Raw genomic sequence first — 24462 nt, 5'->3', positions numbered from 1 at the left:
CAGGATTTAATAACACTGTTAATTTCATCTTTTAGCACTTACAAATAACCATGAAATCTTTCCCAAAAACTTTTGTAATGAGACTGCGTTTTTAAAATAGTCCTTATCAGGTAAAATAAGCTCCTGAGTGAAGACCAACAGTAGTAGTATACTTAAAAGAGCACAGAATTCAAAAGGGCTAAGAACAGAACAGCCAAAATCAACGTTATTTCATCACTAATTCGCAACTTAATTTTATCTTTGATTATATATTGATGTCCTCATAATTCTACTGACAATTCAGTGTACTACACCATGAGCCAGTATATAACTTCTAGTTTAAACTGTTGTACACCAACTTGTAGATATTTATACTTTTCTAATGTTGGAAAAACTTGGACATATACTCATGAGATAATCTTATATTGTAGCCTCAATGCCCCCTTCTTTTTTCCTTCTAAAACAATCACATGTATTTTTATTGCACCTTTTTAGGTTTTTTTTGCGCTCTAAATCAATGAAACTTTGCCATGAAAAAGTATGTTATCATACAAACTACATGTAGATGTGATGTATTTGTAGGCAGCTGTTTAATCGTCATCTGTACCAATTAATATTCTAAATTAAAAACACTGTATCTCTCTCTGACTGCTAGTACAGATAAGAAATTGAAAACCACTATTAAATGACAATAAATATATTTCCAATTGAAATGCACAATAAAGTCCCAAACAATATCAGCCGCAGTTGATCTGCAAATCTAGCAATGCAAATATGTTACTGAATACAAGAGAATAATTTTCTTGTCAAATGTACTGATACAAACGTAGATAATGTTTAATTTACTTGCGTGTCCTGCCAAATTTTCCATATATGGATGATAAGGGTTTTGTTTGACAGTTTTCCCAAAAAGGTTATGAAAACAACAGAATAAAGAAGCTCTTAGCTCAACAACGATTTTAATTGTCTTGGAAACAAAGGAATTACACAATTAGTAAGAGCTTTATCCCAATGGACCAATTATGTAATTGGATAAATAGGTAAAAATCATTTAATTTAATGCAAAAACATTTATTCAAATCAGAATATCACAGCTGGTGTTTTGTAGTCAATACCATATTCACAATAATGTAGCTAGTGTTATTCAAAGAAATTTAGAACTCAGAGACAAATCGGAAGTACAACTTCCCAAAATCTGAAGTGACCAGATTAAGTCTCTCTAGACTGTAACATAATGCTGAATACAGCAAGCTTCTAAACCAAACAATTGGATAAGTAGTAGATATCTTTTAGATATCATAATATACCTATGAACTTAGTCCCTATATTTAAGGGAATCTTGAGCAAGGTTTTTAAGGAACTGTTATAGTTGATAAGTCAGTTGATCATGATGGCAATTCAAGGATCATCAAAATAGAAAGCTATTTAGTCAGATACCTTCTCCTAAGGAAAATACCTACTCTGTCAAATATCTAAATACATTTATGCCCTGCAGTTTATTGTGCTTTAAAATCGCAAATAAACATCATATACATGATATATGTTCAGTTTGATATTTAACTATAATTTAAGAGTTACAGAATTATTTCAGATACATAATGTTTAACTACTTTTCTGGCGACTACTACCAACTGTGAGATTTGAAAAAGCATCATATGTCAATTTATAACTTTTTGAATTAACGCCGCAGATTTAACCACCGATTTAACCACCGAGACTTTTAATTCAGAACAAGAAAACACAGAACTAACATAATCACATATACAAGCGTTAAATTCTAGACAATTATATATATATTTACACTTATGAAAACATCCCCTACTAAGCTTCTGATTGGATTTTTAAATTTGAAAATATAATCTATCAAGATCCTGTGTATATGCATCTCTTTCCTACAGTGTTATCGTCACTTTACAACCCAAATTTTAATGAATTCTTCCAATAAAGCAATTTAAAGGTGCAAATTGTCCTATAAAGAACCCTGAATACCCATTTACAATGCTATTTTTAATACTGCACCAGTAGTATGTCATTGTTATGAGGGAGAAAAAACGTTTAGTTACATTTATTACTTTTATGTGGTGATTTCAATGGCCACTTGTATGAATTGTAAATTATTTTTTAAGGTTCAAGGAAGATTGCATTAAATCAAACTGTCAGATGCCAGTTTAGATGCATATATTCTATACATTATCGTATAACTGTTTTTTGCTACACTTTGTATTTTAATAAATGTAAGGGTTTTTACGGTGACCTTATAAGACTAAAAAAAAAAATTTGAATTTATATATTTTATAATTATATATTTCTTCACACACCAAATATAATGCTGCTTATAACATATTACATCTGGCAACTAGTAAAAAAAATTAAAATTCTTAAAATTTATTCATCTGTGACGCTCCCTTATTAATATCCATTCTTAACAACCAATTCCATATTTTTTTTAACTTTCGCATATAAAAACCCATTGATTTTTCTGGTTCATTTTTTAAAATAAAATGCAAAAGCTTTTCTGAAGTCTTTCCAACTCTTTCACTTATGGAAAATAATTTCTCATTTGACATAACCACTTAGAGCACATTTATTCTATAAGGGAAACAAGATCAGAAAATGTCTACCAGTTAGGAACTCTTCAATTTGAAGGAGGAAATATTTGCATGTCCAATTGAAGCTTCATGTTTATCAATTTATGTCAAATTCTCTTTGAAATGCATTTTAGTTGCAACAATTTGTTATCGAGACATCTTTTAATTTGAAACTTGAATTTATATCAAGTGAATTAAAGTGCAAAGCATTCCAATGTTGATATTTTACACAGCATACTTAAGTTCTCTTAATCTGTCAATATCTTCAAGTTTCATTTTTCCCAGGAGATATCTTAAAATCTTTAATGTTTCAAAAAAAAAAAATTCTTGCATAGATTTTATTTAATTTCATACATGCAGTGGAAACCCCTCAAGATAAGTTTGTGACAAAATGACATGCAGAGATCTTGACTGAAATCTCAGTGAAATAGGGATATGGTTTTTCACATTACTCATAATCATGAAGGCTATTTTTAATAGTTTTTATATATATTTTAGAAGCCTGAAAAGTGATCCGAAACCAAACCAGCAGAACTTAGGCCATAATAAGTAATAGGTGTGTTTGCCCAAACGCTACCTACCCAGAAAAAAGCTGCCTACACAAATTCTTTTATTGTCCTGATTTGATGAAGGTTTTTTTAATCAAATAGGCATGGCACTCACACCACATCTTCCTATATCTATGAAGACCAATATACATCTGATACTTAAATTTCTTTTTTTGAAAAAAAAAATGCCTACCTACCTATCCACTGTCTCAACCTTTGGGTAGGGTTTGGGCAAACCAAAATATTTTTAAGTGTGGCCTTATTGATTACTGAAAATATTTTATTGGGAGAATTTTACCAACATGAGATTTAGAAGTTGTTCACTACAGGTTCAGCAAGTCTTTCTATTAATTTTCTTTTTTTGGGGTAAAATTTTAAGCTTGTGCTCATTTTCAGTGTCATTCACATGATATTTTTTTTTTATATTCAATGCATTTTTTCTCAAAAAATTAACATGAGAAAATATCCATTGTTTAGGCAGTAAACAACATAGAATAAATAACTTTAAAAACAGAAAAAGTTCAGAATCTATTTACTAGTAACCTTCTGCTTAAGAATTAGAACTTTCACTAAGAAGCTTCTTGTTACTATGGAAGCACTGACTTCCTTAGTTACCATAATAATGAAGTCTATGTACTCCCTGAGGGAGAGAAACATTTTTTCTGTCTAATCAAGCCTGCAAAGGACACATGACCCTGTCAACAAAGATCGCTGTCTTAATTAGGTTTCCATATTTTTTTATTCCCAAACCATAGTTTTCAGTAGTGAAGTGTGCTTCTTTCAGAAATTATTTTTCTATTTGATTAAAATTTTCATCATCTTTATCTGAAAATTTGTAGTTAACAGGACTGCAGTCTGTCAGGGATCAGTCTAACGGCAATGTTGTGTCAGGCATGTGACAAAACCGTCAATGGAACAAATCCATACTTTTCAACAGATAAACTCGTGTTGACAAAAACTCCTGTGGGAAATATTAGTCATCATCAGAGAAAAATATAGAAATATTGTGTTGTATTGTCCTCGTTGTTATGTAATGTATGTGACAAGACAAGAGAGCAAAAGAAGAGATTAAACCTAATGTTCCTTCCTGTTCATCACAATGTTCTATTGTCAAGTTAAACACATCAAGTGTAATTACAGTGGGAGTGAAATCTAACAGCAAAAGACACAAGGTTGCTAACCCATGAGCACTCAGATATCCAAAACAACAAAAAGCTAGGAACCATAATTTGATTGACAGATTTAACAACTTTAATATAAGAGTCTAAGAAGGCTTAACTTGATACATTAAGTTGGGTTCCTACACTGTTTTTGTCCAACTTCACACAAATTTTCTAAATTTTCCAAGAACAACGTAAATATTAATTGGACACTGAAACCTGTAACTGCGTTGTATACCATAAACCTCATTGATACCTAGGAAAGGAAACCCATCAGCTTATGTCTGCTATTAAAGAAGAATACAACATTTCAATGAGGCCTGAACTCATCACTTTTCTCGTTTTCTGACCTCCATGAATAAAAGCTTACCCCATAATTTGACTGATCTGTTGGTCCATTTCTCTGTGTTGTCCATCCTAATCTAGAAGTTTTTGTAGAATCCAATAATACCACTGAAAAACACAAATAAACAATTAATTTCATAAATATCTTATTTATACTTATTCTATATCTTACTGACAAATTTCCCATCTTTGTTTGTTTCTTTTTAGGCATATGAAAGTGGAGTTTTCTATATGTGTTAATTAGTATCTATAAGCTTTTATTTTCATATAAGTTTTTATCCATATTTGGAAAGTGAAAAGCCTGCTGAAAAAGAAGCCACAATACTGTAAACCAACTAATTTTCGCGAGCAATTTATTTTTCGCGAGAAGAAAAATAACGCGAATATAAATCGTCGTGAATATGTCAATCTTTGATCTTTCCTTAATAAACTTCTTCAAGTAAATCAGATAATCGCGAAAATTAAAAAGCCGCGAAGTGGTCAAGAAAGGGTAAAACGCGAAATAAAGTATCTGTGAAAATAAGTTGGTTTACAGTAGTCTCTACATGATGCATTGATTGCAGCTTATACAAGGCCATATCCAATTTAACCACTTTTTCTAGTGGTAAACCAAATTTCAAACCTTTTATACAGTTTTGACTTTTACAACTTAATTTATTCTCATCTTGAATATGTATGAAACACTTTCCTTATGGATCGTTGGTAAAAACCGATCAATCAATTGTATAAATTACAAATATATGCAGGTTTAAAACCATGTTTAATTTTACATAGTTTATTTTCAAAGTTAGGTTCAGACAATAGCAGATTTTCTCAGAGTATAATTTCAAGATTTTATCTGATAACATTTTATCTTAAAATTAAGACTACTGATGTAGATTTTTTATCACCTAATTATCAACACACCATAGACTTGAGGCTTCACATTATCATACAATAAAAAATATCCTTACTTCCTTTCTGGCTCATAAAAACTCCCAATTAATTGTAGGGTCACTGACATGGGTGTTTTGTTGTATTTTATACTTGTGTTAATATTTTACATGTCCTGTCTAAAAGCAAACCTTTTATAAAAAATATCTTGTCTGGGTTAAGTAATCTTTTTTGTTTTCAATGACATGGGTGGCATAGGTCAATGCCTCTGATCTTTATACAATACAGCGGCTGTTTTAGCAAATGCTGCTATAATATTCTTTCATTGCAGCTGATATGTATCAACTTGTTTTGAAAACATAACTGGTCCTTAACATATAAAACCCCCAATTTTTTGGAAACAAAATAATGTGTAAAATGCATATAAAGGGGGAGTAATTCACCAGATCTAGGTTTTATTTTCATTTGACTTATTTCAATTAGGGATGATTTCTTATCATACAATTATATCAAATAAAACCAAAGTTTAGAGTACCTAATGCTCTAATGTTAAGCATCTATTTTATGTACTTGAAATGTGCGAAATGTTCTTAAATCATTAGATAGGAAAATATCAAAAGAAAATCAGCTAATATTCTACGTGACAAAAAATACTATAAAAGGGTGATGTCATTTTATATTTTTTAATTCCATTACAAAATGGCAAGAATGAATCCAAGAGGTCAATCACAAATATTTACGTTAAAAGGTCTACACCATTTAATAATGAAATTGTTTCCAAGAAATAGCGGAGAAAAAGATGGAATACAAACAATTTCCACGACAACCTGTCTTTGATGTCAAGTCCCAGCGGTAGTCATTACTTGTAGATGGAAAAAAATCTAATTGTTGGAAAAATGTTCAGCTAAGATTTACCAATAAAGCACTTTTGTAATATTTGCTAAGTGAAGTTTGTCACTATTACAGCTAATAACAAACACTTCTGCCGGGCAACACTATATACAACAAATTTGCTAGTGGAATTAAATCCAATTTATTTGGGGTTTTCCGAGACAATGTTCAATTTCTTCCCAGGCAGGAAATTATCACTTTAATTTTATCGGAAATGATCATGTTTATACTGGAATGATATTTCCGTGGATTTGACAGTTCAATTTATCCTTTGTTTGACCAGATAAGTAACTTTATAAGAGAAATACACCAGAGAGAGATAATACAAATGTCAGACGAAGTTACCAACATTGATGAACAATTGTCACAAATTATTGGATATTCACAGATCCCCATAAAATAATTTGAAATTTGTTTAATATTAATCAACATGGTATAATGGTATAGAGTATGAATATAATAAGAAATATAAACCCTTCTTGATTCTATTGAAAAAGCAGTAAATCATATAAAACAAGCTTCCCAAGGATGCAGACTAGTAGTATCGTATAATTTAAGCTGTCAATGGATGCAGACTTTTCAGGAACATTGTATGCAATATATGGCAAAAATAAAATGCAGCATGTTTTAAATTACCATAGAAATTCATCAGATTTTGTACTTTATGTATGTTGCCTGGTCCAAAACATTCATCCATTCTCTTTTCTATTGACTTAATTTTTTTCTCTTTGTCATTTCTTTTTTTTTTAATATTGAAAATTCTGTATTTTACTGATGGATTAAATCAATTCAATTTCCACTTTTGCAGGTTTCAACATTTGTATCTGTGATTAAATTTCAATAGTATTTCAAAATTCAAATATAGCTAAACTATAATGTAAGCAGCTGGAATTCTTGCCACCCCAAAGAATGTTACCTTTCACAGGATTAATCCACGGAATGGTAACTGAAATGTAAAGTGGGGACCAATGTAACTACCAGAGAAACTGGGAACCAGTTCCTGATTCAGCTTGCTTAACTTGATTAGTAATGGTTGATTAGGACATCATGATGTAAGATTATGATTTATCAAATGAACAAATGTTTGATGGTTTTATTTGGATTTCTAGCTTCTAATAGATATAACATATACTTGAGATTCTTTTATTATTTTTTTATGTTACTTTATTTTTTATGAGATAACATGAAAACTTCTTTTTATAATTTTTTTTATTTGGCAGAATTGATAAGAAAAAGTCAAAAAGGAGCAACTAAAGCACAAAAAAAACATAATCCTAAAAATAAATTTATTCTAAAAAATAGAAAATATGTAAACCTCTGCAAAAAAAAACCACTTTCCATTCATTGGTTTTACTTCTACAAATCACAGTGGGAGAGAAAACAATCAGTTCTGAAGTTTTCCCACTAAAAACTCTTCAAATAATGATTATAAAATGACTGTATTGTACTTATCCCACTGTCAGAAGAGCATCATAAATTTTCTATATGTTTCTATAATAAAATACCTCCCTTAAACAATAAAATACTTGTATTTTGCCATCATCGTTAGATCGTAAATTTCAATCTTGTCAATTTGTTCTGTCACTGACATATAAATCTCCTCTGCTTCACACTCTACCCCCATAAAATGATAAAATGGAGTATACTTAGCACTATTTTGAGGTATATAAAAAATACTGATGCAATAAAAGAATGTCACAAAAAGGTGTTAAATATTGTTTAATGATCAGTTGTGAAGGGGAGAATGAAGAGATTTTTATACCTTGTTATAAAACATCATCTGTAATCACCCAGCATTATGTAATATGTAATGTTTACTTTAACTCCGATGCATTAAGATACAACCTTTAAATGATGAAAATGGCAAAGGGTTATTTCTATAAAAATCACGATTTTATTAAGCAATTTGCTCACGTATTCCTAAATGAGAATTTTGAAACCATTTAAATTCCAGTTGTACATGTTCATGGTTTAAAAAATTACAAGTTGGTGGAATACAAAAAGCTCAATTTGGAAAAGAAAATCTATCGAAAAATGTCTAGAAGTCCGTACATAGAATTACAAATTTTCCTTGATCATTATTTACGAAGACTTAGAGATGTTCAAGTTATTTATCTTCTGATTTTAGGTCTTCTGATCTGAGAAACATACAAATGCATAAAAAATATTCTACGATTATTGGAAATGGCTTGAAAATTTTACCCTAAATTCATCATGGCTCCTACAGCAATCTATCAACAGATATAATTCCTCAAAATTAAACTTAAAGTCACTGAAATATCTCTAAAACTGATCATACATTCTTAAAATTGTGAAAAGAGAAAACACACAGAACCATCACATTTTCTTATTCTGAAACTCATATATTTATATTACTTCTTTAACATTATTGTTAAATCTACAAAATGTAGTTTTAAGTCAAAATACAAACGGTTTAACCATGAATATCTGACCTTGATAAAAAGTCTACATGATCATTCATCTTAGGTATTAAATGTCACAAAATTTTCAAATAGAAATCTAATAAGTCTTTTTTTCTCAAATCATATGCATGGTTGGTTTTAATTTAAGCTTGAGTGAAGCGTTTCACTAAATTTTCTGTCTGACAATCCAAGACATTTACAATTTTGTTTTGGATCATAAGGAATTTCCTGGGGTTCTACACAAATTTTGAACAGATCAATTTTCTAGAGCCTGCTGATTTCTTGAATTAAGTGAATGAATTAAATAATTTTTGAATTTTTAAGAAATCAATAGCGTTGAAATGAAATATTACAGGTGACATGTGGAGGAATATGTTATCTATTTTGAAAACTGAGTCACAAAGTAATGGGCCGAGTCTCTTATGATAGCCTTAACTCCTAGATCTTCTCTTTCTCTTTTAAAAATAAAAACTTTAAAGTTATTTTCTACATTAAATTGAAATCAAGATGAACCACCATTACAACATTGATGTCACAACCAAAATGGCTGCTGTTTCTATAAATAGAACATAATTCAAACACACAAATCATTTACTGACCATTGATAAAATGTTTCTCTCCCTCTATAAACACAATTCATTCATCGATAAAACTTAAGTTTTAAGGTATTTTGTTTGTACAAAATAAACAAATGAACGCTCATGTCAGATGATCACTCCCAAGACTATTAAAAAATCCAGAAGGAAAAAAAACATAATTGTATTTCCAATATAGTTTATTGTATGGTTGTATAACTTCATATTGTCTTTCTAAATGTTCATGTCCCAATAATGTGATCAACAGCTCCCTGTAGGAGTACCATCAAAGTATTCTTGTTCAATGATGCTTGTAATTTTAAGAGAATTGGCAAACAATAATTATTTGAAAATCATCTTCTGCACACTATTTACATAGAAAGCATCATTTAACAGACTGTTTTAATGATGTTATGTTGGATTTTCTACAGAACATTGAATGCTGTTGTCTTGTTTCAGAGCAATTTGTGTAGAATACATCAGGCCATTACAATATAATTTAAGAATGTGGATTTGAGAATGATATGTCAGGATAGGCTGAATCGTCAGGTTAATGTCAAGGACAGTCCAGTACTCAGGTCAAAACTAAAGTGTCAAGGATACAGTCCAGAATTGGTGCAAGCTTTATGATATCGGATATGTTCCTTACGTAGTAACTACAATCCCTTTCCCTTTCATGAATGTGACCTACCAAATTAAACTATTTACCGGATTTGTAATCACATAAGCAACACGATGGGTGCGTACCCTTCCGGAGCACCTGAGATCAACCCTAGTTTTTTGGTGGGGTTCGTGTTGTTTATTCTTTAGTTTTCTTTATTGTGTCATGTGTACTATTTATTGTTTGTCTGTTTGTATTTTTCATTTTTAGCCATGGCATTGACAGTTTGATTTAGATTTATGAGTTGACTGTCCCTTTGGTATCTTTCGTCCCTCTTTTAAGATGTTTAAGTCTAGGACTCAGGCCAGAACTCAGGTCAAAGCTTAATTAGGAGGTTAATGTCTCTTATACTGTCTAGTAAATAAATTGGTCCAAGCTAAATAAGGTTAATGGTTATTATATAAGTGTTGCCTTCCCTTAACAAATGTCTCTTAAAAAATAATATAAATGCTTCCACTTCTTGCTTAATTCATTCTGATTACTTTATTTCCTTGTCCAAGACGTAAATTTGCAAAAAAAAAAAAGAATTCCCGTCTTTTTCTCACATCAAAATGAGAGAAATCGATAGGAGACAAGATTTATCTGCCATCAATAGTGTCCAGTACAATGTCCAACATCTCTTTTAACACAGTAAATTCTTAATCCAGACAATTATTTTGTTCTAAAATACGATCTCGGTGGAAAAGCTTTTAAGGCTGACCATCACTAGAGTGCTGGCTTTGACAACTCAATCTCCTGTTATAATACTATGTTCCTGCCCAACTAAATCAGAGTCATGTGATTAATGAACGCTAATCCATACTTGATTATATTTCCGATCGTAGTAATCTATTATTTATGTACCAATGCTTGAAACCCTTCATTATATTATGGACAGAGTATTCAATCTTAGGATACGACAAACAGTAAATGATGTCCTATTGTGACTTACTTTTTTACTTGCCGAGTGGTGTTCGCCATTATCCTCCAAGGGAAAACACTATATTATTTTGTAAACAAGAAGATTTATCATATCAATCTATCTAATTAGTTTGTGATCAAAAAACCAAAAGCAAATTTCCTTTACATTTTCCCCCCTCAGTACTTTTTAATATATTGATCAACATTGAAAACAAAAATAGTTGATTAATCCTGTTTTTCTCAGATAAATATTTAGCCTGAAAAACAATCTTTTACTTATTCCCCATCCTTAAATAGAAATGATTTATCAGAATGCCTTTTTGCACAAACATGCTTGCAATGAAAGGCCAGCATTTTGTTAAAAACAGTCACTTAAATTTTTGACCTCAACTTGAAATCTTGAATAATGAGCACAAAAATGTCAATAAAACACAAAATCAGAATTTGAGAGTTCCAGAGTTATATCTATAAGTACACTTGATACTGTATTGAGTTTACAACTTTATAGAGCCAAAATATTTTTGAAAGAAAATCGATTCAATTTGCAAGTACAAAATGCGTTTAATTTGAATTCTAGAAATGACTGATGAGAAACCTATCCAAACATCAAGCCTAAGTAATTTGTTAAATTCTAGAATTTAATTATTTGGTTGAAATTGTCACTGGTTATAAATGGGAAAAAAGAGACATGACAAAAATCAATAATTAAGCTTTTGACTTCCTGACACTAGCTACAAACTGCATCTACCAAGACAGAAGGCGAACCATGAAATCAGCCTTGAATGTTAAAAATTTTACCTCAGAACAATGTCAGATATCTTGACCAAAGACAAATCAAGTACTCAGAGGCCACCATACTAGAATACTTCTTTAGTTTGAATATTAAAGACAAGACATCCAGTCATTCAAAGATAATATTTCTCCCGTTACTTCAAGTCAGTTTCATATTGTTTGGAATGACACATTTTTTAAATATTTTTTTATAAACTGCACTGCACTCACTCAGAGGATGACTTATTTATAATATTGTATGACTTCTACACATTCAATCAAAATATTTTCATTTTATCTTGACTAAAATATACAATATCTTCAATGATAATTTCTACTTCAATTTCTGTATATTGGCAAAACAGCTATTGATTTCAAAGATTTCTCACTAAAGGTGAATATAAACATGCAATTGAAATTCAATGAGAAAACGGGTCAGTAAACGATATTCTAGACAAGAAAAAATATTTCCCATTAGGATAAAATATCGTCTTGTACAGTTCTATGGAAAAAATCCATATCAATAAAATGAAAAGCGAGAAAATCTGTCTCCGTTTTAGTTCAAAAATGGAATAACAATTGAACACGCCGCAAAATATATGTTTGTTAAAGTTTACTTTATTTCAATATTAAAATTTCATTGAAATTTTGAACTCAGAAAAATATTAAGTCAACAAAAGTATTGAAGCCCTGTCGTAGAAGGCGGAACACGTCTTTATAATTCTAAATTTTAGCCATTACTTAAATTCAATGAAACAATCCTTTCAATTTTTTCTTAAGCAGTTTGTAAATAAAAGGAAGGGATTATCTCCACCTTTCGACCCTTGTCAAACACAAATGTTCCCCAAGTAAGATAAATTCTCTCTTTTCGACTTGAACCAGTACCAATGACGAACATGTTTGTTTGGTTTATAATAGAAGTATTTGGCGAGGGTAGAAACCGGGGTACAGGGGTATTGTCACAGGTATGTCTAACGACCACAGGTGATCAGCGTTGCTTCTTGCGTTATCAGTACACAGACTGATTAAGTCAATGTTTGAATATTGATATCTGTTTAATTAAATGTTGCATGACCCGTTGGGCAGGTAGAATTTTCATTAAAATGTAATGTGGTTGATGGATTAGTGAAAGATTATAATACAACAAGAAAAACAATAATGATATCATTGCTTTCACAATACCATAAAAGTACATTTGACAAAACAAAGATAATGGGCAAAACATGGGCATTTTAAGAGCAACATGACATACAGAAAATTGAGATACAGTTTTTTAGTTTTAAAATAGGCTCCAACGACCTACATTGGACATAGTTAGACTCTTAGAAGACACCACTGAATTTGCCATGGCTATACTTTCTACTTAAACTGCACATATATTGGGTTAATTGAACATGTACACAAGATAAATCTTCTCAATTTAAACAGAAATAGAATGTACTTAAAAACGATGTGTCTCAGCTACAAATTATCAAAATTATTCACATCTTCCACAATATAAACCAAAATACAGATTTAGAGGAACAACACCATCATTTCGTTTTTATAATTAATGATTGACCATCCATCATGTGTAGCCTCAGGTTAGAGATGACACCACTTCTCATGACATAGTACTTCCTACCTGTACCAATACACAATTTACTTTTAACAAACAGCTGGTTAAATAACCTGGCATATTGACAACATGGACACTGGATTGTTATTGGACAAAAATCAAACTGTTGTATTTTCCCGGACATTTTTAAAGGATTGGAAATAACTGAAAGGATGGGAACTCAAATTGAAAGGATTTTATTTTCCATTCCATTCATTCTGTGATATACTTCATTAAAATGGTTATACAGAAGTCTAAGCACAGTATGACATAATATCACATTCCAGGAAAACCCAGAAGTTTTAAATGTCAATCAGCCACAAAATCCAAGCATTAAATGCATGTACTTTGGATTATCTATAAAAAGGATTATTCCATCAAGAATGCAACGATTAATGTCTAATATCAGGATGAGGAAAATAAACATAAATCTCAGAAAATATTTAAATGCCTTACTTTGAGCAATAGGGGATTTCATATTTTTGAAGGAAACAGATTTTTAAAATGCTCATTTTTTATCTAATCCTCTAGAGGAAAACACTGAACTCTTTACAAAATCTTACAGCAAAAATAAGTGCAATGCAATGCATCATGGCCCTGTGCATACTAGTGCATATTGGTGTGAATATCAATCGTTTAGGTCCAATATGATTTATGTGAGCACAAACTTTTATAAGAATGAAACGTAGAAATCCTGGAGTTTTCACTTCATTTCACTTTTTTTTCCTTATACCACAAAATACATTAGTAAACCTTTGTATTGACAAGAGAAAACATCCCACAACCTGACAATCTCATACTGTTTTAATAAGATCTCTTATTGAAAACAAGAAAAAAACACCCAACAATATTATTTTCCATTCCATTCATTCTGTGATATACTTCATTAAAATGGTTATACAGAAGTCTAACACAGTATGACATAATATCACATTCCAGGAAAACCCAGAAGTTTTAAATGTCAATCAGCCACAAAATCCAAGCATTAAATGTATGTACTTTGGATTATCTATAAAAAGGATTATTCCATCAAGAATGCAACCGATTAATGTCTAATATCAGGATGAGGAAAATAAACATAAATCTCAGGAAAATACATGTATGCCCCACAAAGAAGCATTAACATCATGAGCATCATGTATCTAAATAAATTCTCATCACAGATAACTAAGTGCATCAGATACCGATTTAAATGCTTTTACTGCAGTAAAATGGCTATAAAATCTCATTAATTTTCATAACTTGACAATAAACAATACTATTAGTAGAGTGATATAACTCCTATGCTACAAGTGTTCTAATTCTTTTAAGATGCTATCATCTAAAATGTGGGATCATTTTGCACCACATGTAAAATACGAAAGATAAATTTCGAGTTAAAGCAAATTGGCTTTATCAAGCAAATTGGCTTTATCGTTAAAAGTTCAACTTGATAAAATAACAAGATCCAAGAGCTGCATATAACACTGAATAAAGAGACATGATGAAATAGGAGCTAAAACAGTGTAATATGGTCGGTGGTAATCACTTGATGTTCAAAAAGGTATCACAAAACAGATTTGAGGCAAGGAGGTACATTTTAAATGATATATAAACTTACAGAATGAGAAAATGTTCCAATTTAAGATTTAGCTTTCAGTGTTACAAACTAGTTCATCTGTCCTTGAAGCATTAGAGCATGCAGAAATAAAAGACCTCTGTGATATCAAAAACTGAAGATACAAAAACTGACATCTTTCAAAGAATTTGGTTGATACAGCATTATAATATAGTATGGGACAAATACAAAGGTTGCTCATTTTACCAACTTTTACATGCTCATTCAAATGTTGAAACACTGTACATTACAAAAAATACTTAAAATAAGTTTTCAGCACCCGATAGGTACAATAATTCATTTTGTGTCTAAAACATTTATTTCCACTACAACCACATCAACCTAAACCCTGCAAATTTAAAGATTACAACACTGCAATGCTCTGCAGGACTTCATAACACTCAAAGACATAATGAATAGGTTTTTAACAGTTAGTCAATATGAAAATCCTCTTCCAATGTCACTGAAATGTCATTCAAAATATCACAATCCTTGTCAAGGATTTCCACTAAGGGAACTACAAAGCGGTAATTGATCTCGAATTATAATTTTCATCCTGAAACAGTATAAAAGTGCACTGTTATCAAGTGATGGTTTGCCATGTAAGCACTTAAGCTAAATACTATTGCATGCTAGAATGTGAAGATAAAAGAAGCTGACAACACTCTGGTTGTCAAGTCGCCATTTCAAAATATAAAACATTTTGTTTTTCTAGAATATTGCTGCTTTGAAGTTGAAATATATAAATAAACATTTAAAGACCTTGCAATTAGTTATAGACTTACAAATGTTTGGAAGAATGAGAAATAAGCAGCTAGAGGAAGCGAAATGGACAAATAACCATTGATATGGTCTTTCGTCAAGGACAACAACCTTGTATGACCTTGAAGGAGATTGTAGAGCTTATTTCAAAATTTGTCTTTGGTAATTCTAAGTCCATCCACATAATTACGAACTAAGAATGCAAAGCTCTGTAAAAATTAAGCTGGAGGCATCTTCACAAAGTACAAATATAGAACATGTCAATCAGCCGTGATCGACTCCCCTACGTACTTCTCTGGACTGGAAAATTATATTAGTTGCAGTTTGTAGCTGTATTAAAATAGTTAATATGCTTGAGAGGTTCCGAATTAATTGATCAACTTTCCAAATTGTGCAACTTCAAACAGGAAGTCATTGAAGCATGACGCCATTGAGTAATGCGCTCAAAAAAGTGAGGAGAGGATCGATGCAAATTCTACAAATTCTTTGATCTGTGGTAGAAAAAAATTTACTCCATAAATCTATATTCAAGAGGGATCAACTTTATGCATAGTAGATGAACTGAATTAAACATATATAGTTTACCAAACTTAATTACCGCCAATATCAAAGAAAGGCGAATAAGGTTATTGTTGTTTTAAACCCAATATTAAGGGAACCTACAAGCTAGATCAAACGCATCAAATTAGATAATCATTCTCTTGTAATTATTATATTGGATAGTGTTACAACTTCTAGGTCTAATAAACTGTCGATATTGAATTTCTCTTTTCAACTAAAATTGCTATTTTAATTAACAATATTCCCTATAACAGGAATAACCAGAACAAATTTAGGTGTCTTTGAAGGATGCACGTTAGTTATGTGGCATTATGGCATTATGTAAGACTATATAGGCATAACATTAGCAGAAACCTTTAACATATTAATATTGCGTAATACTGTTGAAAACTCTAGAGAACATACAAAAACAAACAAAATCATTATCAAAGAATCTGACATGGGTCATAGCCATTAAACTGATGAGGGTCAATAACTTACATACATAAATTAATTACCACCCTTAATGAAAGATAAACCTCCATATCAATTAATAAGTGGAATGTTGAGGTGTCCTGGGTATAGTCAGGTGTCAACAATCAAGTTAATGACTATAACATGTGTGTCAACACCGGGGTGAGAAGTGTTGACACATTCAATCACATAGGAGACAAAAATAATATTTTTATATTTATTGTTTTAATGCTTTCAAGTGCATTCTGAAATTCTGGATTTGAAAAAGGCAAAGATCAGTTTTGAGTCACAGTAGAAAATATTATTTCGTCAAATATGAAATTCAGTCTGACGCATGTAGGTGTCACCAAGTAATCACACATAAATGTACTTTTAAAGATATGCAAACATTCTTGAACTGTGTCACATTAAATAAAAACAATGAGTCTTTTTCATCATTAGTGATTTTAGACGGAAGAAAAAAATCGCTCCTTCGCCAACCAATCAAACATAGGATAAAATGAAAACAAACAACCACCATCACCATGGATCATAATTCCCTCGCTCAAATATGTCCAAATCACCTCTAATGTCCGAGGAATTTAATTGATCTGACAAATCGTAAAGTTATCCTAGGGACGACCAAACAATTGTGGTCAGCAACGAACAGGTACACAATAATGTATCTTCCACACGATAGATCAATGTCTTCACACCTCATTTACACCTGAAATCTTCACCTGGGCAGACAAAGGTGAAAACGTACCTGTGCCGCAGGCTGATTCTAACATCATCGATACCTGTAATGGGCCGACACAATTCCCTGGCCATATGTCACTTCCTACTGTTTGACGGATTGAGCTTTGTTGTATTTATTTTAGTTCGTTTGAAGTTTTTATGCAATTCTTCATTACAAATTTTACTCAATCAAAATTAACATTAAATTTGTTCCCAAACTTTTTTTTACTTTCTTTGTACCATGAAACAATATATTTATGATGACATCATTTTCAGAAAGTGCAATTTATTTTCAAGTTTGCAATGCTGCACTTAACATTTATTGTTGTCTAGTTTAATAAAACTCAATTAAAGCTGAATATTTTAAGAATGTAAATAATTGTATAATGACCTTTAAAAATATTTTGAAATAGGGAGTAAATGAGATATTAAATAATTATCTGTAACAAATATTTGCCTAGCTTCCCCATTATATGAAGTGTGGACAGAATTATAATGGACACTGGTCAATTGTAATTTGACAGGTAGCCCCAGACATTTATGAGACCATTAATTACCATCTAAATTCACATCACATTTTATAGTTATAAACTAATAATAAAGTTAGTCTTATCAATTGTAATCCCATTATTATTGGACAATAAAACTCTAATAGTGTAAATACTTGACCACTACATATAATGGTCCATTGGTATAATTTTATGGCTGTTATCAAACCATGGTTGACAACTGTAATTTACAACACTAATCTCTGTAACACCTCACAGGAAACTTGAATTTAGACCCCCCCCCCCTTTAATTTTTGAAAATATTCAGAACAGCTTAAATTTAAATGATGAAAAATGCAAGAATTGTCAATTTAACTCTTAGTAGTATATATATTGCTGAAGTATTTATGTGTTTTAATGAAACTAAAATATTGATAAGTATTGACAATTGGAGCTTGATATAATATTTTTTTTAATTTCCATATATATATATATAAATTAATGATTTTCATAATTACTAGGTATTTTATAGTTTGGTAGGGCGAACAAAATTAAGCCTATTGATATTAAACACGATGTTTACATATAAAGAAAAATAGACATAAAAAAAAGATGTGGTATGATTGCCAAAGAGACCAATTCATCCAAGAAAAAAAAGTAAGAATTGTGAAATTATGGAATTGAGTTGGATCTGGCCCATAAACCTTATCGTTATTACCCAATATAAACCTTATCATTATTACCCAATATAAACATGTACATGTACATGCATCAACAATTACTAGATTTAAAAATGTCAAGGAATCAAGAACAGATGCTCTTATAGTTTTACAATAGCTAACTAGTAACAGGGGACCATTACACTTGTAGCTGTATGATCCTGGGACTATTACAGAAATTATTTTATGATGCTTATTTGCGAGATACATGTTTTATTAATTAGACAACTAAATCTTCAAAGCATTTTTATTTTACTACCTATTATCTTATTTATTTTCAAGATGTTAACTGCTTATCAATTTATTCTTACTGTTTTAAGCTCATTAATTTCTTCCATACAAAGTGTTTTTCCATGGTGAAAGTTGTAAACAAAATTTCATAGCTTGAATTTCAGGATGATACATGTACCATGATGAGTTTTCAAACTCAAACCCAAGACTTTTCAATTTATGTCAAACAATTTCTTATGTAAGAAACATACGTGTTTGTTGTTATTTTCTACTTATCGTAAAAAATATTCATAAATTCTTCTGTTTAAATTGTTATAGTGTAATAGAAATTTGATAAAACTTTAAAAGCTCATAAATTGATCAAATAAAAAGTTTAATATTTTAACTTTTTCCTTGCTTCTTAATTGCCATATGAAAAGACTGCAATTTACTGGATCAGGCCCATTCGAGATAAAAATTGAACACAGCCACGCACCCTTAATGCATGTTTACCAAGTCAACAAGTGAAACAGTTCAATAGAAAAGGGCTTTGAAATTTAAATTATCGGCTTGAATTTCAATAGCAGCCTTTCAATGTCCAACCATTCAATTAAACTGACAACAATGTCCAAATGTCCAGCCTAATGGCCACTCAGGTTACTTGACCGCTACAGGTAAAATATAGCTATGAAAAAGATTTTAAAACATAATTGTCCTTAGGTCTTATAAATCTTTATCTTCTATCAAGCCTTCTTAAGAAAAGTTTTACTGAATGAACGGAGATAAAAAGATAGGATTGAAAAGTGTATTGAATTTGGGTAGAAGGAGATTTTAGATTAAGCTGTGTATTTGATCCTGCAAATTTATATCAAATGAATGTATGTTGTCTAAATGAAAGTCTGGTCAACTTTCATCTCAGAAATGAATATTTTGGTTGGAAAAGAATTTTATCAATGCATTTAATTGAATGCATTTTGTAAATAACAAAGCAAATGATATTAATCTTCAGGATTTTACTTCGATTTTAACCAACAATAAGTTGGTAAAGTAAAACTTTTTCACTTACATTTACAAATGTAACTTATGATTTGTTTAAACAAAAATCAGCAGGATTTATACATTTTCTTTATCATTTTTTTTAATATTTTGTAAAGCTCTAGACTTGATCCTTATTTCACTGAAATACTTATGACTAGTAAGTACATGTACATGTAGCTGGGAAAATCTGTCTCTTCTTGGTCTTATTTTCAAAACATTTTACAAAAGAGTTACACAGTTAAACCACAAAAATGAGAAAATAATTAGTCTGAACCCCAACCGAAACTAAAGTATCAGTTGTGTTGACAGAAAAATAGAATAATTCGTCACAAAACTGACCACAATTGAATTTTTACAATGACCAGTCCCATAGAGAAAATTATCTGTTAATGTATCTGTGGTCCAATACAACATGGTGACCTCTATTGACAAAGGTCAAATATATATCCAGTCTGAATGACAAAGAAGTTGAGCCAACTGTTGACCATCTATCTACTTATCATATGATGTAGTAAAGTTTCATTAAAGCAAGTATATCAGGCCTATAAATTATATGCATACTTTAAAGGAAAGAAGTGAGAATGGAGAAAAGCATGTAGAAATAAAGTTTGACCACCAAACAATATTTCCAATTTCCAATTCAGTAAAATAAGAATTACTGTTATAATTACATGTACTTTCTACATAATTTGAATTTTTGAATTATTATGAGAACAAATGCAATGACGCTATCCAACTGTTTTAGAAAACCTTTTAAAAGAAGCTATATACATTGTAGTGTACATGGCAAAATATTGGCAAATACACACAAAATTTTGATTGGTTCACTGACAAAGGTGAAATAAAATACCTGTCAAAATGTGATTAAATATGAAAAGAAATATTGGTTGAAAACTGATATATAATTTCGATAAACCCAAACTAACAAAATCAACTAAAGCATGTACAAGCCAAAAATTGCCATCTTACCATCCTTTACTTAAAATAGAAAAATTGAATTCTAAACAGGACACAAATTTAAGAATACAGACTTGCATGCAAGTTTTTCTTTCTACACATATTAACTTTCATATTTTCTAGCTATGATGTAATAAATTCAGATGTCAGTACAGTTTTAGTTTCATTTTATTTAAAAGCAGACATGATGATTGAAATCAAGCTTCACTTTTTTTTTCTAAGTTTTAAAACATGACAGATTGGTTCAAAAAGTTAAAACCCTGTTTTACAAAATTATCAAGTTTTCTTTTACATTTCATTGATCACAGTAATAGCAACAATAAAGTCATCTTCTTTAAACAAAATATCAAAAGTGATCATATTAATTTATGTCTTAGTTATTTGGTACAGGCCTGAACCTCATTGTATTGATCAAGTTAAGCGAAATTAATGTGGCTGAAAAAACGAAGTTGTTTGCGACCATAATTGTTTGGTCCACTGGAAGAAATAATTGTGGCAATTAAAATGTATTGTACTCGTGAGATTGCACACAGTGCGAAACGATGTAATTACATCTTTAAATTGAAATGGTCTTGTTCAAATGTAAATGATACATACACAATCTTACAGTATTCCAACACAATAATTTACATTTTCAAAGGAAATTTGTTCGTTTTTTTGTCTTCACTTTAGATGGAGTTTAAAAACAAAAAAGTCATTTCAAATTCACCCTTTTTTGCAAATAAAAATTCCTCATTTTCCCTTTTTTGGTAACTAGATTACTAAGGGTACAAAAGAAGTAAGCTATTTTTTCTTTATTTTTTCATCAAGGACTAAACCCTTCGTGTTTTCAAAAAAATATTTTTACTATTAAGTGTCCACTTCAAGAAGTTAAGATTAATTTCTTTGTTCATCATTATCAAAATAATTGACCAATCTTCAATTTGCATATTTCTATATATGTTTATTTGAATTAGATTAAACATGTACATGTTTATTCTATAATTGTTTTTTCTTACCAATTACACATACTGGACAAAATAGCCAAAACAGATAACAATGAAATGTCATCAGATTATTGTATGATGAAAAAGAATTTGACACAATTGTGAATCATCCTTTAAGCCATAAATCTGATATAATTGGTAATTTATTTGAATTTATCCCTTAGAGCACTGATTAGTTCTGATAAAGTTCTGATAAATTTCTAATTTATTTTACAATACAAAACTGTCTGCCAGGGGAAATATTTTTTTTAATTTTCATTTCAGTAAAATTACAGTATCACTAAAATTCAAAAGGTTTACATTTCTAACCCAAAAAAATAATATAAAATAATATTTTTAATTAAAATGAAATTTGTTAAGGGTGTCTCTTCTTTTGAAGTTTTAATCCAGGTTTAATTTATCCAAAACTACTTTGATATTTATAAAAGAACAAAAAGAATACATTACAAAGATTTAAAAAATACATGAAATGAAGAAATATAAATTGATATATCTGATGTCATAATAAATCATGAGAGACTGCTTATTTTGTTCGCATGGGTGATTTAAAAAAAAACCTGAGTAAAATACACATTCTTTACCAGTTTCTGAAATACAAAATCAATGATGTCAACTGTTTCTCAAGCAAAACAAAGGCTTAAAAAATCAATGGAGACAACAACAAGCTAATATCATTCACAAAATAAGAAAATAAGTGATTAGAAACAACAAAATAGTGAATAAATATTAAATTTTGCTTGTGTAATGTAAGAATTATTGACACATTGTCACTGAAAAATGTGTGTACTGTTATCGTCTGTTTATAATGTGTGCCGTGTTTACAAAAAGGCTGTCCATGTCCAGCAATACACTTACCTTTTTCACAAGAAATATAAGATGATATAAACCACAAATAATACACAAGGCCTCGAAATATAAATCCTACGAAGCGACATGGCTTCGCCATGTTTTGGCCAGTGTTTCACTTTTCAGTCTGCAAAAATAGCATTAACGCATGCGCAAGTAGTTCTAAGGTAAAAACTTTCCCGTTATCGGACAGGTGAAAATAGTTTACTTTTAATTTTTCACAAAATAATAAATCAAAATTACCACTTTTGTTACACATGTATTAGAACATTAACTTTATATTTGATTTGTATACGCGTTGTTTTCGTTTTATCTGTAAAAACACTTCCACTGGGATCAAACGGGTTCCGCTGTATACTAATAATCCTTTAATCTTGACACAATATGTTAATTGATTAGTGCAATTTACGTTAATTAATCCACAAAACTTCAAAATTTGTGATTTTGAACTGTTGCAATGCAGTATAGCATTTCCTTCCGAATAATGAATTGATTGCTTCAGATCAACAGCGTATTTGATTTAACTCCGCCCACGAAAAATGTATTGGCGAATTATATTTTTCCTATTTTGACTTATTCATACGTGAACAATAAAAGTTTACAAGCTTATTTATTTTACAAAGGTTTGTTTGAATTTCCATAGTTTATTTAATAAAACGTTAAAATGTATACATTCATGTTAACATTTTCAATATATTTTTCCGCAGTTCTAATAGTTATTTTTTTCTCACATTTTATGAATGTCGCAGTGTAAAAGTATATATGTATATTCGAGACTACCAAAAAAAAACCAAGTTTAATGATTGAAATATCATTTTAAACATTGCCCTATGCGGCACCGTTGCATGCAATTAAAGATGTTAACGCGGGAAAGCTCCCGTTTGTTAACGCGAACGTCGTAGAGAACACCGTATTGATAAAAGAAAACAACAACATATTAAATAACTTTTTAGATTGAGGAACACTCAATGGTGCTTATTTCAAATATTAAACAGCAAATTCAATAAGAAAATACATACAAAGTAGCTGAGCTGTCTGTTAAATTCCCCTACATACCTTACTTTAGTATATCAAGGTTAGGGCTATATTATACTATCATATTGGTATAATAGTCCCAAATGTTGTATGTTGATATTTTTCTCCAGAAACAAGTGCCTGCGCAACGGTACTTATATAATATGGTAACATACGAAGATGATGTTATAAAATTGTGTTGACAATTATTTTTCTATTAATTGTTGACTGATATTTTGACTATTTGTTCGGACGTAAAAATTGTCAAGACGATTTTATACCATCATCTTCGTATCTTAGTAGTTACCATCTTGTACCATTGCGAAAATCTTAAAACTTTTATATTTTCCATAACTGCGCAAATTTGGCATTTCTATGGGATCCCGGGACATTCCATAAACCAATTTATTCTCGCGTTTAGTCCTTTTTTGCCAACTCCACGGCAATTTTCAAAAGCAGATAAGGACATTTTCGCGACTTTAAATATTCGAGTTATTTTTCTACTTTCGAAAGTTTGTTTGTTTTTTAGAATTAGATTTGATTGTTGGCCTTTTTATATATAAATATAGACTTCTATCAATCTACCCATGTCAGAGTAAATCTGATTCTAATACTACTGAAGAGTACTTACTCCCCGGTACCGGAGCTGGAGCTTGTACTTTTCACTTATATTATAATTGTCCCAAAAGTGAGGGTACTAGATTGCTCCCTTGTCCCCAGCTCTTATATCAGTAATATACGGATATACTGCTGAATTGTTTAGTCATGTCATAGACACATGATTCAATTGGATTATATATCTC

General features: G+C 30.4%; 1 protein-coding gene across 5 annotated transcripts in view; it reads right to left on the bottom strand.

Annotated features, from left to right (window-relative positions):
* The window catches only part of LOC134693348 (ephrin type-B receptor 1-B-like), a 78777-nt gene extending 55639 nt beyond the window's left edge, over positions 1-23138 (bottom strand). For all 5 annotated transcript variants that reach the window (XM_063554110.1, XM_063554112.1, XM_063554113.1 and 2 more), the window contains exons 1-2: positions 22655-23138; positions 4646-4728 (exon numbers count right to left, since the gene is read on the bottom strand). In XM_063554110.1, coding sequence (XP_063410180.1) covers positions 4646-4728; positions 22655-22745 — 174 coding nt within the window. In that variant the 5' untranslated portion in view covers positions 22746-23138. The remainder of the gene's footprint in view (positions 1-4645; positions 4729-22654) is intronic.
* Positions 23139-24462: the final 1324 nt, after the last annotated feature.

Source organism: Mytilus trossulus, chromosome 12, assembly GCF_036588685.1.
Source record: "Mytilus trossulus isolate FHL-02 chromosome 12, PNRI_Mtr1.1.1.hap1, whole genome shotgun sequence".
NCBI lineage: Eukaryota > Metazoa > Mollusca > Bivalvia > Mytilida > Mytilidae > Mytilus > Mytilus trossulus.
This window is presented reverse-complemented; position numbering and strand designations above follow the sequence as displayed.